General features: G+C 39.7%; 1 protein-coding gene across 5 annotated transcripts in view; it reads right to left on the bottom strand.

Annotated features, from left to right (window-relative positions):
- LOC149318198 (protein FAM124B-like) overlaps positions 1 to 16,976 on the bottom strand; it is an 84,466-nt gene that overhangs the window by 64,226 nt on the left and 3,264 nt on the right. For 2 of the 5 annotated variants that reach the window (XR_016280006.1, XR_016280005.1), the window contains exons 2-4: positions 10,031 to 10,773; positions 7,805 to 8,078; positions 4,170 to 4,434 (exon numbers count right to left, since the gene is read on the bottom strand). Coding sequence is in view for 3 of the 5 variants with exons in the window: in XM_089509221.1 (XP_089365347.1) it covers positions 7,440 to 8,078; positions 10,031 to 10,773 (1,382 nt within the window). In the remaining 2 variants the exon portion in view is untranslated. The other 3 variants (XM_089509224.1, XM_089509223.1, XM_089509221.1) reach the window with 3 other exon arrangements.

The following is a 16,976-nucleotide window of genomic DNA, read 5'->3' as shown; positions in this document are numbered from 1 at the left end:
CACCCCTCAAATCATCCCTTGAACTAAGTGATTTTTGGCTTGAATTTTCTTTTTTAAAACTGGGAGGGCCACATACACACATAAATGACCACATGCACACACCCCATACAAACACACACCTCTTTCCCTGAACAGTTTGCAATACAACAATTAAAAAAAACAAAGGACAAATGGTATGGAAAGTGTTTCTTTCTTTCAAAAAGGGCATAAGCATTTGAAGTCATCTTCTTGGGCCTGGAGCCAAGGCTCACTAGGCAGCAAGCCTGAAGTTCTTTCTACTTTGTCTCCAAGTTACTATGAAATCCTGCTCATGTACCTTGGCAACAAGTACCCTGCAGCTTAGAAAGAGAGAGCCCTACTGCTATTTGCTGACTAAACAAAGGATGTTGTTGCAGCCTTGGAATACCCAGCAGTTCTTGCAGCTTGGAAACTCTCTTCTATCATCCCTCGGAGAATACCTCCGTTACCTTCCAAGAGGCTTCTACACGCTACCAAATGTGCAGTGTAGGCTCACTCCCACTCCTTTGAATTGCTGCAGTGTTTTATTTTTATTTGCATTGATAATGGCTAACAAAGTCCATTCTTCTTTCTTTGCTGTTTGCCTTGGTACCATACCCAGGGTATCTCCGAAAAGAAATCTCAGCATTGAAAATTACACTCACAAATTAAAAAATTAGAGCAGCACTCTAAAACATTTGCTGAATTATTTTCTCAGTAGGTAGCAGAGAGCTAGAAGGTCTTCTGCATATTAATTGGTTCTGGTGGAGAGAAAAGCACAGGCTGCACAGATTCATTTTTTTAAAAAAATTAGCCTCCACATTTTCCTTTCATATCCTGCTATTATCCCTGGGTTGGGAATAATGAAATCCCACATAGACACTCTCTCATAGTGTGGGCAGGAAAACATCCATAACAAGAATAGCACTCAGATCGTGCAGATGAACATGCTATTTGATTAAAGAGAACTTTAGAACACACATTTTAATTGTTAACACAGGAATTTTCCAGATGCCCAAGTTCTGCTTTGCTACAATGGACACTTAATTCTAATTTGAAGAGAACCTGCAGATCATAAGTTAAAAGATATTGGCATTTCCACAGTGATCTACTCCTTTGCCAGTGTCCTCTTAGCTCAGTGGTTTAGCGCCCTTGCTTTGAAAGCTGCTATAATCCATGCCCAGCATATCCAGACAGCCCTGGGAAAAATTCATATCTAAAACCCTGGAGAAGATATGCTGGTCAGTTAAGATAATCAATAATCAATAAAATATTGTTCTGTGCCTTCAAGTTTATCACACAAAATGCATCACATGCTGAAACTAAATTTAAACTGAAAACAACCCACATTTGCAGGTTGTTTTTCAGATAATGTTCAGGGTTAAACCAAACAGAAAGTTTTAAAAAACTCGCATTTGTGGGATGTTTTTCAAATGACATTTGCGTGAAAGAGAAATAACATTAAAATAAAATTGTTTAAGAGAAAGGAGAGCTATTAATCAGATAACCCCCTGAAACCCATTGGAGAAGTTCGAATAGAAACAAGCACTTGAGACCACTTTCTCAACTACCTTGTTTCATTTTTTTAATGCTCTCCCTTTTCCTTTTTTTTGGCCCCATACAGACAGGCCAAAATAAAGCTGCTTCAGGTCACTTTGGAGATATGCTGTTTAAATGATTCATGTGTCCTAAGAGTCCAGAAGCCATGCCAAAGCCAAGCTCCAGTGGAACTTGGCTTTGGCATGGCTCCTGACTCTTAGGACACATGCATCATTTAAACAGCATATCAACAAAGTGACCCGAAGCAGCTTTATTTTGGCCTGTCTGTATGGGCCCAACGTTGATTACTAACCCCACCAGTCCAACCAGTATGATGGATAGCTAGAGATAATACGACTTGTAGCCTAACACATTTGGAGGGTGTACTAATCCAGGCAAGGTTAGTGTTCTGAATTAGATGGGCCAATATCCAGACTCAATAAGGCAGTATCATGTATTCCTTGTGAAGATATCACCATAAAACATGCCTTGCTTTTAATTGAAAACTTTATTTCAGGGAACACTGCTGAAGGAGAGAGCTAACAAGCTTGGTTCAAGTTATTCACTGTATTGTCATGTTTTAATTGATTGGTTCTGTGCTATATTTAATTATGATTTTTACTTTAATCTGTACTTTATTATTACTAGATGTCTTGAATGCCATTTGAAGGAACATTAAGTTAGGATACAAATTAAAGAGCTAATTAAAAAGGCATGCTCTCATCTATAAACTTCCTTAAGCAGCCACTGGCTACTGTTTAGAGATGTGATTCAGATTATTTGCTCCTCAGACCTTTTCCTCAGGCTGTAAGGAGTTCCAGGAGTGAGACCATAATTATTTGTTTCTTATGAATGTGAGAACAATGCAGATCTATCTCTGTAATAGTATCTGTTTGCTTCCAAAAGGCTGTTTATTTATAAACAAACAAACAGAACCTATCAAAAGCAAACAGATTCTTAGGAATGAATAGATTTTGCAGTCCCACCAAGGTAGGGTTGCCATCCCTGAGGGCCTCCAAACCGGGAAAAATGTAGGACATGTTTTTTTTTTTTTTTTTTTTAAATTCCCTTGCCAGGAAATTTTAAAAAAAAGGCCTCCCTGGGGCCTGGGAGACAGCGTCCCCCAAGCAGCAGCCGAGGAGGAAGGGAGGAGGAGGAGAAAAAGGAAAGGGAAGGAGAAAGAAGAAAAGGAGGAGAAAGAAGAATAGGGAACAATATAAAAAGAAGAGGAGGAGGAGGAAGAGGGGAAGAATAGAAAAAAGGGGAAGAAAAAGAAGAAGAGGAGGGGGAAGAGAAAGAAGAGAAGGAGGGGAAGAAAACAAAGAGGAGGAGGAGGAGGAGGAAAAAGAAGAAGAAGAAAAAATAGGGGAAGAGGAAGGAAGAGAGATAGCTTGCCGGCAAGGCTCTTTTCTGCCCTCGGCCCGCGCGAGGGACCAAAGAGGAGACACTCCTCCTCTTGAGGCTGGCTGGCCAATGGGGAGAGTGGAGCTGGAACAGCCCTGCCTCCTGCTAGCAGTCACAGGCTCCTACAGCAGGGGAGGGCTGTCCAGCCATTGGCCAGCCAGCCTGAAGGGCAGGAGCTCCTGCAAGAGCACGCAGGGCCAGGGCAAAGCGAGGCAGGCGGCGAAAAGGCTGCAGCAGCAGCCGCAGCAGCAATGGCGGCGGCGGCTGCAGAACAGCCGCGGTTGTTGTGGCGGCGGCAGCGGCAACCAGCTCAACCCGGGGCAAAGAGCCAAACCAGGCCATGACCGTGCCAAGTGGCCAAAATTCGGGTTTGTCACGGCCCCAGGGGGGTTATGGCAACCCTACACCAAGGTTGCACTACTAGTTAACTCCAGCTAAAGGTGATTTGGAAAAGTCAATTTTTTGAATTACAACTCCCAGACTAATCGTTTCCAAGCTCTGCAATCCATACAGCAGCTCAGACCTAAACTGGCTATTTCTCTTACATAATTCTGAATTTTCTATACCTTGCCTCAGTTATTAATTGGAATGCAGAATGAAATAAAGAAATCAGAAGAAGCCTAGGACCATGAAAGAACTAGACAAGATCCTGAAGTGTCAAAACATATCACTGAATGCTAAAGTTAGGATTGTCCATGCCATTATATTTTCCATTTCTATGTATGGTTTTGAAAGCTGGAGAGCGAGGAAAGCTTACAGGAAGAATGGACTGCCTACCAAGAAAACCAACCCTTCCTAGTAGTTCTCATTAAGGGAATTTCAGATGATTACCTTGCTATTGGCAAACAACTAGTTTTTATTTTAAAAAATGATCTGTAAGTCATAGTAGCAATAGGAAGACATGATGACAAGACCCAATAAGGCTGTTTCTGTGTCTATTCATGTGTCATTCATCTAATTTTTATGAAATGGCAAAGTTGGGTCAGGTAACTAGCAGGTCACACATTTAATTTGTCAATATAAGAAAATCTCCAAAAGTTCACATTAAACTGTCTTAACTTCTACCACCTAAGAGATAACAGAACTTGCCAAGTTACTTGAAAAAGACATTTAATACAGTTATAGTGCCAAGGCCTAAGGAGATGAGAATGACTGTTTCAATTTTTAAAAAAATTAACTCTGTAGTTTCCAAATTTTCAAAAGTCACTAAATGATTATTTTTGATTTACCTTTAAAAACAACAACAAATACCTCTTCGTTCTTGTCATCATTTTAGCAACCCTTAGCAGAACCCAGCAGAGTATAAATCCAAAAAATAAAATAAAATAAAATAAAAGTTAGCAGCATGAACAAATACTCCAACCAGGCACAATTCCACTTCCACTGTTTAGTGAAGCTGCTACTGGATAACTATAATCGAAACTCCAGAGTTGCCATTATGACATCAAAGGAGAGAGGTTATTCCTTGTTGAGTTACAACCATTAACTTCATTGCTGGAAAAAGGAACAAATTACTATTAGTCATTTGTAACAAGTTACTTCTGAGCTTTGAGATGCACAGTGATATGAATGATGTTACAACAGTTATAGAGTAGAATGTACACAATATTTAAAAGTATAGTTCTCAGTTTGTGAATATAAATTAATGTTTATTTCTGAAAAAGGGGCCTCCTGTAATCAACATGAACACTGCATGCTGTGACATTTCTTTTGTGAAGACCCTGCTCATGAACATGGAATTTCCTGCACTAGAACATATGAAAACAAATGCCAGAAATATTATGCAGTTGGACAGCTGATAACATGTTTACTCCAGACTGCTCAAAACACCAATGTAAGCAAGCAAAGGCCAAACTGTTGTTTCATCTAGACCAATTTGACTAGCAGTAGCTCTCTAAGACAGATACCTTTGCCACCCTTGCTATTTTGCTCTTTTAATCAAATGGTGAGCTATTTCTAATTAAACAGCCAAACTGGTACCTACCCACTGGCATGGGAATGTAATATGTACCCAAGCCACACCTCACCCATTCAGATAGGTGAACACTGCTGTGTCCATTCACATCAACATTTACCAGGTGCTCATGAATTTGCACAGCTTAACATTCTGGAGTATAACTCAACCATGCTAGATCACCTTCTCCTCCTCCAGTGTTACAGGTACTCGGAAAGTGATAGGGGTATGTCATTTGCAATAAGCCTGGTGTATCTTTCACTATCAAGTATCATCAAGTAGGCAAGGACAGGTGGAAATAACCCTATTTGCTCAGAGAGTATTCATGCAGTAACCTGAACATTAGCACAGAAAAAAATATGGATCTAGGTTTCTAGTCCATACCACATTGTGCTTCTAGAGCTCAGATGCAGGAAAGATAGCATAAGGCATACACCTCTGGAGTCATGCAGTGGCATTTTCATACCACTTTGATAAGCAAGTGGCAAAAGAGATGGGCAAATGAGGATAGTTGTACTCCAGATGGAGGGAGAATGAGGATAACTGTACAGTAACGTACTGGTAAATTTTGAAGCATTTATCTCAGGGGCAAAAAGCATAGCCAATGCCACTGAGAAGAGTTCAAAAATGAAGTCAGCTGTGTTGCTCCATAGCCACAAACCAGTTTTAATAGGACATCATCTTCACTGGGAGCAAACTTCTGCATAGCTAATGTGTCTTCATTACCCATTCAAGATCAAGCCATCTCCAAAATCATTTGCAGTACAACGGGGGTACATAACACAAAAAAGTCTTATTTGCTACAAAAATTCACCCCTCCCCCCTTTCCCCAGCTGCTGTGCGAATTGCTGCTAAGATCAGAAGGAACAAACAACCTGATTGGTGTGTTCTTATATAGAAGATGTCGTCATCCCTGCCAATCAAAAAGTTTGGCACTTGAATCTGACAAATGCTGGATCTACTACATCACTGGAGCTGAATCAAGAACAGCTTCAAGCAGGTTAGTAGTGCCATGTACTAGGTGCCATGTGAAGAACCAGTTCTATAATCCTAGCACAGACACCTGCAATGAAAAAAAAATCAAAGGGAGCTCCCATTAAGAGATATGGAGATTATAACATTAAAAAGAAAAAAGAAAAACTATTTGGAAAGATTCCAAGTTGACCATTTAAGTCATAGTTCAATAATCCTAGCTCTCAAAACCAAAGTTTCCAGTTCCTGCTGCATGGCACAACATTTGGTTACTTTACAACCTAGCAGATATGAAAACATTTCATCTTTGATGTTTCATCTCAGAACTCCAGCTTCACTGTTACTGCAAGGGTACTAAGTCAGCATGACATCAGACACTACAAAGTACAGTGTTTTCACATGCAGAGAGGCCAACTACAAGCCATTGGAATTCAGGAAACTCTATGGGTCCCAAAAGTCACTTAAACAAGATATGCCTACAGAAATTAGAAAACATTCTGAGCAAACTGCTGTGTAATTCTACTGCAGAGAAAAGCATATGACTTCCCTCTAGATTATGAAATTATTGTGTCAACTGGAGGCAGCAAGAAGATGCTAAAATCTTCTATTAGAGAAAGACATTTTTATTATTTTTTTAGCACGACGATGAGAATCATCTCACTCACAGAATCTGGGTTTGTTATTCACAATATGGAAACATCTCTGCAAGTTTGTTTGCTCACACATGCAAGCATTCAAATGGAGTCTACAATGCAAATGTATTCTGAACCCTTTTTTGGGTATGGAATATTTTATCCTGGGTTTATTTGCATCAGTTATTCACACTACCAATGATGTGGATCTTTTTTATAAGACTCAGGGAAAACCTCAATATTGATTATCACAGATTAAGTGGGGGTTTTTGGCAGCCCTCCCTCCAAAAAACATAATTGGGTGCATGTGGGATGAGTGTGAACAACAGAGATTCAATCTGGATTCATCCTGGATTATTTTCACAGTGTGAATAACCCATTAGTAAGTTTGAGAGCCAGTATGATGTAGTAATTTGGGTGTTGCACTACAGCTCTGGAGACCAGGGTTCAAATCACTGCTCAGCCATAGAACTCATTGGGTGACCTTGGGCAAGTCACAATCTTTCAGCCTCAGAGGAAGGCAAAGACAAACCACCTCTGAACAAATCTTGCAAAGAAACCCCTGTGATAGGGTTGCTTTAGGGTTGCCTTAAGTTGGAAATTACTTGAAGGCACACAATAACAAAAGCAAACTCATAGAACATTAACACGAATGGCTTCTTTCAAAGTATTGCACAATAATCCTCTAGCTCACAACCCTCCTGGCTCCTCCTTTCCTGAACCTAGTATTAGTCACTAGACTAGTCAGTTCATAAACATTTTTGCTCTCCTGCAAACTACTTTTAAGTTTCCTTTTAAAGAACACTAATAAGAAAAGGTAGTATAGGCAGCTGGGGTATCTGCACAAGGACAGAGTCTTTGTGTAGATACAGATTGTTCATTCTGTCATTTCAGGAATAAGGCACTTAGACATCAATCTAGAAAATAAAGTGTGTTTCAAGTCATATAAAGAATTCTTCTTCCTCCTCCTCCCTATTTCCATGGTTTGCACCTAATGTTCCCAAGCCAAAACTTGACATTCTCTGTGACAAGTCTTTAGTCTTTTTGGCAATATGTGATAATACATTTCTGCCCTCAGATTGCAGGCTGATCCTGGAGTCAGCTCCTGGTAATGAATTGGATGGTGCCTGGGATTTAAGAAGTATATCTTCCAAGTCCTTTGAAAACCTATTTAGTGGGGAGTCACTGCATTCAGGAGATACCACTCTGTTGCCTGTATCAACATTCATCTCTTCCTCCTTTTGACACAACCAGAGTTCATGGCTAGAATGTCTCCACTTAGTAGCTAGCCTTCCCTGGGAATTACCTTGGTACTGTTGAGAAGAATCTGTTGGGCTGTATAAGCAGGAAGATGAGCCAAAGGTGTTCTGTGACAGGCCACAATGACTTCCTGGAGTATATGTTCTACTCTGTGCATATTTATTTTTATTCTTCATGGCTCTGGGAGTTCGGTTTTTCTGTGGTACAACAGTTCTCTTGGCAGCCACCAGGGATGAACTGGTATGATAGCAGGGGAGGGCTTCCTCATCTGCAGACTTCTGCCAACATTGGCTTCCATTGTGATTTGAGATGCCCTGAACCTATGAAAGAAAAAGGAAGCTAATTATAGCCTGGAACTGGTACGATGATCCTCTGAAAGGCACTGCCTGCAAATTAATAATTAAAAGTTTCTGCTATAAGAAGCACATTAAAAACCATAGAACTGAGCTATAATTTTCACTGTCTTGTCAGCATGGTCATCTTTAGGCTTCAATTTATAGGCATTCAAACTATTCATCTTCAATCAATCAAGTTTTGCCCACCACTTAAAGCTATTGGATTGGTCTTCAACACAAATGAAAAGCATTTCATACTTCAAGATATAAGATATTTTCCTGACCAGGGTACATGGCAAATTTGAGTCAGGATGAGGGCACAACACTTGCAGCCACAACACTGATTATGGATGCAGACTGGGGTACTATGCACAAAGCATGGATTGCAGTATTTGTTGCTGTATTTTAATTAAAAACTCAGAATATATGTTGTCATGGCAGCAAGCCCAGCCAGAAACACTTAGGGAGTGTTCTGGCTACTTAAGTCCAAATGGCAAAACTTCCTTTACTCCTGGAGATTCACAGGTCTTTTCATTAGATCTACTTTAGCCTGTTTATTTGGCAAAAGGTTGGGGAAACTATTTCAGTGTCAGAGTTAGAAGAAGCATTTCAGCTTTATAAAACTAGGAAAGGATGGAAAATCATGGAAGAATGATGTCATTGAAGCAGCCACATGAGGAAACCCAGAGGGGTCATATTTGCACCCTCGAAGAACCAGTTCACCACCACCACTAAAGACATACCTAGTCCAGTTATTTCATTAAAGAAAGCTCTGCTTGGAATTATTTTACTTGTCTCTGTGTGGATGACTGTTCACAAGTGCACTTATTCTGGCACTTCTCAGAATATATTAATATCAATATTTTGTTTGCATTTTAAAGGGCTACATTTAACCGAAATATAATCAGTTCTTATTCCACTTCAACAAACGTTTTGGCTGCAATCTTGTTAGTGCACTTCCCTAGCAGTTGCATTTTTTTTTTTTTCAGGATTGTGCATCGGTAGCAAGGGGAATTAATGGCCACTGAACCTGCTGTTTTTTTCCCAAAATTGCAGTTACATTGTTGTAATGCAGCAACACTGATTGCTCTTTTCACTTTCATCCAGCAAGATTAAAAACACTTGCAATGTGATTTAAACTAGATGTATTCAGACCTAAATGAAAATTGTAGGGTAAAAAAATGCTCCATAGCCTCAGGAGTTGACATTGAAAATCTTATTAAATAATATTGAAACTTCCACAGCCAGAGAACTTCCACAGCAAGTGGAACTTGAGGTGTTTGCTCTGTGGAGCTTTCAGCCTTCTCTCTATTTTTTTAATGCAGCTAACACAATGTGTGTCTTTAAAATGCTACTGTTTTTCTCTACAAAAAGATACTGAAATATGCGACAAGCAGCGGAAACTCAGGAACTTGGTTTACAGATCTCCAAGACAATGTCATCAAATGTTTCCCTTGTAGGTCTCAGTTCTGCATGCATTCTACAACAAAATGCAGCCCTGGGAGACTAAAATGCCCTGCCTACCTGAATGAGGGTTAATGTTGTGACTCTGAATAGTGGCAGGGTAAACATCTGATCCATATCAGTGAGGGGCCCCCAGGCCTTCTCAGCTCTTCCTTAAATAAATATTTTTAAAGAGTTAAAACATAATTCTTATTTTAAAAGCAATTCCATACAGTCTAATAGAGTATCTATTGCAAGGTAACAACTATCAGAACAAGACTTCACTTCCACTGTAATACTGCCTTTCAATATAGATGTTTAGGGGAACAATATTCTGCTTTAAAATATGCCTTTGTTTGCCACTGTTGCAAATTCAGCAAAGGACATACAAAGAGCCAGGGCCATATGTGACCTATAGGTCACATGTTATCCAACAGTTAGAGATAAATGGCCCTGTTGTCCTACCATCTCATCATTTATGCACAAAATAATACCTGCAGCAGGATCCTGTTTCCTTCATAGTCTTCTGTTTGCCACCTAGTGCTGCTTATCGGCACACAGGGATTTGGGAGAAGAGGAACCAGCTGTCCGATTTCGTGCACCTGGAACTGCAACACTGAAGACTCCTTTGAGTCAACACACATCCCTGCAGGCAGCTGCTTCAAGCAGAGCTGAACCACAATACTTTGGGTTGCATAGAGGATGAAGGTGCAGAAGCTGCTTTTCTGCACCGTTGCTTCCTGCTGCAAAATCATCTCGTAGAGCCTCACAGCATCGTCATAGTTATCAAAGCTACAGTAGAGGGTGACACGAACAATTTCTGTGCCGTAGTGAACCTGCCTCAGTCCCCACACAGGCATATGCTCATCCAGCCCATAGAAGTCTTGGTGGACAAGGGTATGGGGAGATTGCTTCCCGCCAGCACTCTCAATGTGGACACGTTGCCACGGTGGATGCTGGAACAGGTCATGGACTTGAAAGATCCGTTCTTCCCCGAAGTCCTCATGCAGAAAGAGCAGAACAGATGTTCCAGGGAACCGGGTGGTCTTCTGGCGGTAAGTCTCATAATATTTAATAGGAGAAGTGCGCTCCGTGACAAGGAAGAGATGCATGTCCAGGCAGATCCATTCTTGAAGCTTGTTGAGGGCTTGCTGCAAGGGTAGAGCATGTCCTGGTTTGGCAAGCAGGTGCACGGTCATTACTAAGGAACCTGCCCTCCCATCCATTGCACAGTCACCTTGAAATGCAAGAAATGATACAGTTGCTGAGTCAGTGCCTATATATTAAGAGACATAAAGCTTGCAGACTCCCAGTTAAGAAAGATAAAAGATCAAAGCATGCACTTCCCAGCCATTTCCTGTTTAAGCATTTCTATATACTTTACAAACCTTAATATGAGACTCACATAGAAATTAATGTCATTTTCATTACCTCTACACCAGATTTAAAGTTGCACTTTCGGGGAAATCTCCCATTTCTTCACTGCTCAACTGGAGGATTGCTTACTGGAGGGGGGCGAAAAGACCTCACATTTCCAACCTGCCAGACTCTGCTCTAATTTTTCTTTTAGTGCAAGATATTACAAAAGGAGAGGAAGAAAACCACAATAAATTGTGTCCCTTTAAAAATCCCCTCTCTGTTCCAAAACTATATTAAATCTCATCAACCCTTGGAAGCTACTGAGGATCTGCTGCCATCTCTGTGCAAATAACAAGGTGATGCTCACATTTTAAAGGGTCAGTATTCATATGGGTGTGTGTTTTAATTCCTGTCTGAGTCTCTCTGCCAAGTGTGAAATTTTGTTTTGTTTTTTCGCTTTTGTTTTATAAAGCTCACAGTCTTCCAAAGACAACACCCATCTGGGCTCTCCTGATAAACCTTGTTGTAAAAGGCAGAAAGGAAAAATGACAACGGAAGCAATGTCAATCTGAACACTGCAGATAACAGATGTCTATCTCCAAGAAGCAACTTCAGGAACACAAGGCTTCAGGGAAACAGCTTTCAAATGCCAGTTCTACTCACTGTTCTTCTGTACAGTGCCTACTGGCTCTGCTCCAGTTATTCCAGACTCCTTGTTTCCTTGCAAAACCTAAAAGGACGGCTTGTATGTATGTCCTGGAGACGTTTAATGATTTATTTGTTGTTGAGCTATCTATTTCATGGATTTGAAATATTAGAAGTGCCAAGCAATTCTTGATTTTGATTTGAACACAGAGCCTACCTGCCTCCCATGGAAGTCAAAGGCAAGCTACAGGTCCCATCCTCACAACAACCCTTTGAAGCAGAGAAAGAGGAAAATCCAATGGAGAGAAGACAGGAACAGTCAATACCATCACTTGGACCACAGAATACTGGGTCTCCATTTAGAAGAAAGTCTGGGTATTACAGCAATTATACCATGGGATAGATTCAAATGGAGTGTGTGCAATTATGTCCATCCAGATATTTTTGAAATACAACTTTCACAGTCTAACATGATGGCTAGGGCTGTTGGGAGTTGTAGGATGAAAAACATCTGGAGGCTCATAGTTGCCTTCCTCTGATTAGTAAATGCCCTTAATCCAGGACACTTTCCTCTCTAAAACCATTCAATTGATGGTCCTTATTAAGAGAGCTAAGAAAAACCGAAAAGGTTCTCCCTCTTTGCCACAATATTTTTAAAGGACTATTCTTCTGTTCCAAGGTACACCTGATAAACTAATAGTTGAAACAGTTAAAATACAGAGATTAAAAACTTCAAAAACAATTTGAAATACTCTTTAAGAACTCTTAAATAGTCCTTGAAAACAATTTTTAAGAAATCACCATAATACCCAACCCTGTACTGTATAAGCACAACTTCTAAATGCTGCTGTTTCCAAGATGTACTAAAGCCGATTCCAGCAAATCTCATACCCAAGTCATGGGTGTGGGAGGGGAGGGGCAGGAAACAAAAGATTGCTTCTCTTGCAATTCAACTGGGACACCATGCACTTAAAACTACGTCTCAAGGGAAGTCTTAAAACAAGATGTGCGTATATGTTAGGAGTGGGGTGGCGAGACAGAAACATACAATACAGCCATTATCCTGTGATCAGTAACTGCCACCTGCTTCCCGTTTTCCTGCACATTCTTCCTGTGTGGGAGTATGCTCATATCTTATCTTACTGAAACTTCTCATTTCCCCAAGTGTGAGCACAGAAGACACATTGCTCTGTCCTTTCAGCTATTATTTACGTGGGTTTTCCTAACAATAACCCAGGCTTTAGCATACACATGACTTCAGATCATGCCACTCACACAGGGGTGTAGCAGGGGAGACAAAATGAGGGTTTTGCCCCCACTTCCAAGAAAAAAAAAATTCTGCCCCTACAATGATATTCTCCTTCACTCCCACAATTCTAACATTGCAGTCACTTAAAACTTCAGTTGTGTATTTAGAAATACAGTTTAGATGTCCAAAGCAAAAAGGAAGGGAAAGTAACCAAGGGAATGTGAACACAACAAACATCAGAAATGTAGGCATGCAGGATTTTCAATGTCTGGCTCACTGCAATACTAGAAATGTGGGGTCTGAAGGACACTTTCATTTGGGTGAAATGATTTTTAAAAGGAGCAATCCCCACATTCCCCCAACCTGTTGCCTCACTTCTGAATATTCAAACCTATTAGTTTAACTTGCTGCATATATTTCTTAGAAACATATTGAGCGGTAGCCATGTTTGCCAAATAGCAAAGTACAAGAACACCCAAAATCCACAAAACAGTTATACCTTTATTCAGCCAACCAAAATGGACAAAATAAATGATACAAGTTTTATCAGGTAAAGGCATTAAAAATCACACAGGAGAAGGAAAAAAATATGCCTGTGATTTAACACTGTCAATTTTTAATTTTTTCACTCCTATATGATTTTTAACACCTTTGCCTGATGAAAGAGCTTCAAAAGCTTGCATCATATACAGTAGTCCGTGCATTTTGGTTAGCCAAATAAATATATCACTGCTTTGTGAATTTGGGATGTTATCATATATTTCTTGTCAGGTTTCTCTTGAAGATAATATTGCAAATCCAAAGATTTTTTTCAAGACAAAGATCTTGAGAAAGATGCTTTGAAAAGAAGAACCTATCTAATTTTTACTGAGTCCACATTTTCATGCTTGCTTCCATCTCTATCATCAATATAATATTTTTAGAAACCATATTCAATTTTTTTAAAAGGAGCTCCTTTAAGCAATGCTCTTTGGAGACAGCTAACAGAGGTTTCTTTCTTTCTTTTTTAAAGACATCTTTTTATACCATTAAATCATGTGGCAGCAATACTATTAAATGTTAAGCATTGATTATGCCTTCCTATGTCTTCTGATGTCATCGGACAAAACAATTTTATTTCTTCATATTCAAAAAGTTAACCTTTCAAAGAAGAATATATTCCCTATCCACTTCCAAATAGAAAGCTAAAGTATCATTTATATCAGCAGCAGGCACCTCCACCATTATGCTAACCTTTTCATGATCACTAGCTCATGTTGTGTTCTCACAATAGAGGCCTCGGCAGCTTTTCTAATCGGTAATTTATATTGCAGCTAGCATTGCACTATCCCTCCTACCTCTCTAGGCTCTGCTTGAGGACTTCACCAAGCCTTAAAAAGTTGGTCCCAATTAAAATCCTAACTTCACACACACAAACACAGAATTTCTTTCAGAGTGTGAACATACTGTAAATCACTAGGAGTAGGATTCCCGAAAACTGAAAGATGGCTGTTTGGAATGTTCCTTAAGGTCAGAGAAAGATACTAACATTTTAATGTGGAATGGATCAAGAAAATATTCAACTTGGAAAAGAGTTTTCTTCCTGGACTACAAGTCTAACAATTATCCCAACAAGCATGCCAGCTGGGACGATCTAGAAATTTTTATTTAAAAAACATCTTCCCCCCACTTTTTGAGTTCTGTTTATTACTTCATTAGACAGACAGACAAGCCTCTGCTATCTTCTCTCAATGATGCAAGACATGTAAGTATATTTGGTGTTAGCAGAAGTTATACTGAAGTAGAGCTCTTAGGTATTTCAACATAAACCAGCATTTCTTCAGAAGCTGAGCATTCATCTATTACAGACCAAGGATTCTTGAATTATATATGAGAATGCTATGATAGAGGAAGTCAACGGGAAATTACATTTTCAATAACTAGTCAGCCACTGAATAGTTGCACCCACAGAGAAGCTCCAGGCCCTGTGAATTTTCGAGTCAGCTTAGTTTATTGCTCTGAACACACATGCTTGTGTCTTGATAAAAAGTGTATCATAGAATTGGAAGAGACCATAATGGCCATCCATTCCAACCCCCTGCCATGAAGGAAGACACAATCAAAGTACTCCCGACAGACGGCCATCCAGCTTCTGCTTTCTTTTCTAAAAGTTTCCATTCATAGTGTACAGGTTTTTAAAAAGTAACATGCTATATGGCTGCAATGGGATATGTAAAATAGGTAATACTGGTTATTTTGAAACCTTGCATGTAGGAGTGAAATCAGCTGTTGTTGTTTAAAAAGGGATACTGCATTAAAGAACTGACACAAGAAAATTACTTCATCTTCTTCTTTTTGACTATGTGGCTTTTTTCTCAAGTAGGGTCTTTATTATCATCTTTAGCAACTTCTTCCTGTTAAACAATTGCATGTATACATCTTCTGAGGAAGTAATATGCTCTTGCTGGTTCAAGACCACATGCTACAATTACAATTGTGTCAATAAAAGGTTTTTATACTTTGCAATATAAATGGAAGAAAAATGGAATGAATCCAACGAAATGAAGTCTCAGTACCCATTTCCCCAAATCTTAAGCACTTTTATCTTTAAAATCCTTTCTTAAATTAAAAAAGCATATATTTTGTAATGAAGGGGTTACTTACTTAAGGCAAATGCTATAAATCCACTACAATGGAACCTGAAAAACAAACATTGGTAACTGTACATAACACTGTGACCAACCTACTGTGGGCACTTGGTATTTGCTGTGGTTTGGTTCCAGGACCTCCCATGGGTACCAAAGTCAATGGATGCTCAAGTCCCATTATATGCAATGGCATAGTAAAATGGAGCCTCTTATATAAAATGGCAAAATTACGGTTAGCTTTTTGGATTTTTTTTAAAAAAAGATTCAAGCCATGGATGATTGAATCCATGAATACAGAATTTGTGGATACAGAGTGCTGACTGTATATCAGGAAAGCCATTCTATTTGTTTATTTGAATATGTACCTCACCTTTCACCTTACAGTATGATTCCACTGTACATTCTTTAAAAATTCAAAAGAAAAATACAGAAGTACAGTGGGTCCTTGGTATCCACTGGGGTTTGGTTTCAGGACACACACACCCCTCCCGTGGATACCAAAATTAGTGGATGCTCAACTCCCATTATATACAGTGTGACAGCAAAATGGTGCCCTTTATATAAAATGGCAAATTCAAGTTTTGCTTCTTGAAATACATTTTTCTTAATATTTTCAAGCTGTGGATGCTTAAATCTGTGGATAAAGAATCCATGGATACCAAGGGTCGACTATAAAAAAACTCAATCCACACTAATTCCATAAACAATTTCACTGGGTGTTTTTTTTTTGGGGGGGGGGAGTAGGTGGGAGGGGGAGCAGCAGTCTCATATCACACATGAGCTTCCAAAGGCAAGAGTAATGATTACCACTTTATTTACTGTGTTTATATGCAACCTTTCTCCTAGAGTGGGACCCAAGCTGCTCACAGAATGAAATGAGGATGGCATGATTGTATCAGAGGAGGCCATGACAGAGAAGGTCATTTCTAAGGGTGCCTCTAGAGCAGGGGCGGGCAACTGTGGAAAACTAGGGAGTCACATTAATCTTCCTGGAGACGTTGAAGGGAAGAATCATCATCATCATCATCTTTCTTACGGTCATAGACCAACATAAATAAAAAGGATACAGAATAAAAGAAAGCTAGACCTCGAAGGGATGCACCCTTTCCCACTGCACCTGCTTTTGAAATGAAAAAAAAAACAAAAAAACACAATACAAAAGGTTTTTTTGCCCCAAATGCTTCTAGTGGACATGGAGGGCATATTTTTGATTCATCTTGAGCCCCTATAGAGAATTCTGAAGCAAAAAAACAAAACAAAACATTTTTTTGAATTTTTTTACCAAATTTCATTTTGATCCCTGGTGGGTCCTGGGGGCTCCAAACATGATAGAAGTACCCTCTAGAGATGGTTTTGAGGCAATCTCTAGAGATGATTTTGAGGCATTTGTGAGCAGAGAGAGAGAGAGAGACCCCCTATGGAGTGCATGCAGCCAAGAGTGGTGATACAACAAATTACAATTCCCGGAATCAATAAAGTATAGTGTCTAGATCGAGGGAAGTAATGGTGCCATTCTATTCTGCTTTGGTCAGGCCTCCCCTGGAATACTGTGTCCAGTTC

Source organism: Sceloporus occidentalis, unplaced genomic scaffold (assembly GCF_023333645.1).
Source record: "Sceloporus occidentalis isolate IW3139 unplaced genomic scaffold, rSceOcc1.0.p SCAF_2, whole genome shotgun sequence".
Taxonomy (NCBI): Eukaryota; Metazoa; Chordata; class Lepidosauria; order Squamata; family Phrynosomatidae; genus Sceloporus; species Sceloporus occidentalis.
The sequence above is the reverse complement of the archived record's forward strand: the minus strand, read 5'-3'. Positions and strand labels throughout refer to the sequence as shown.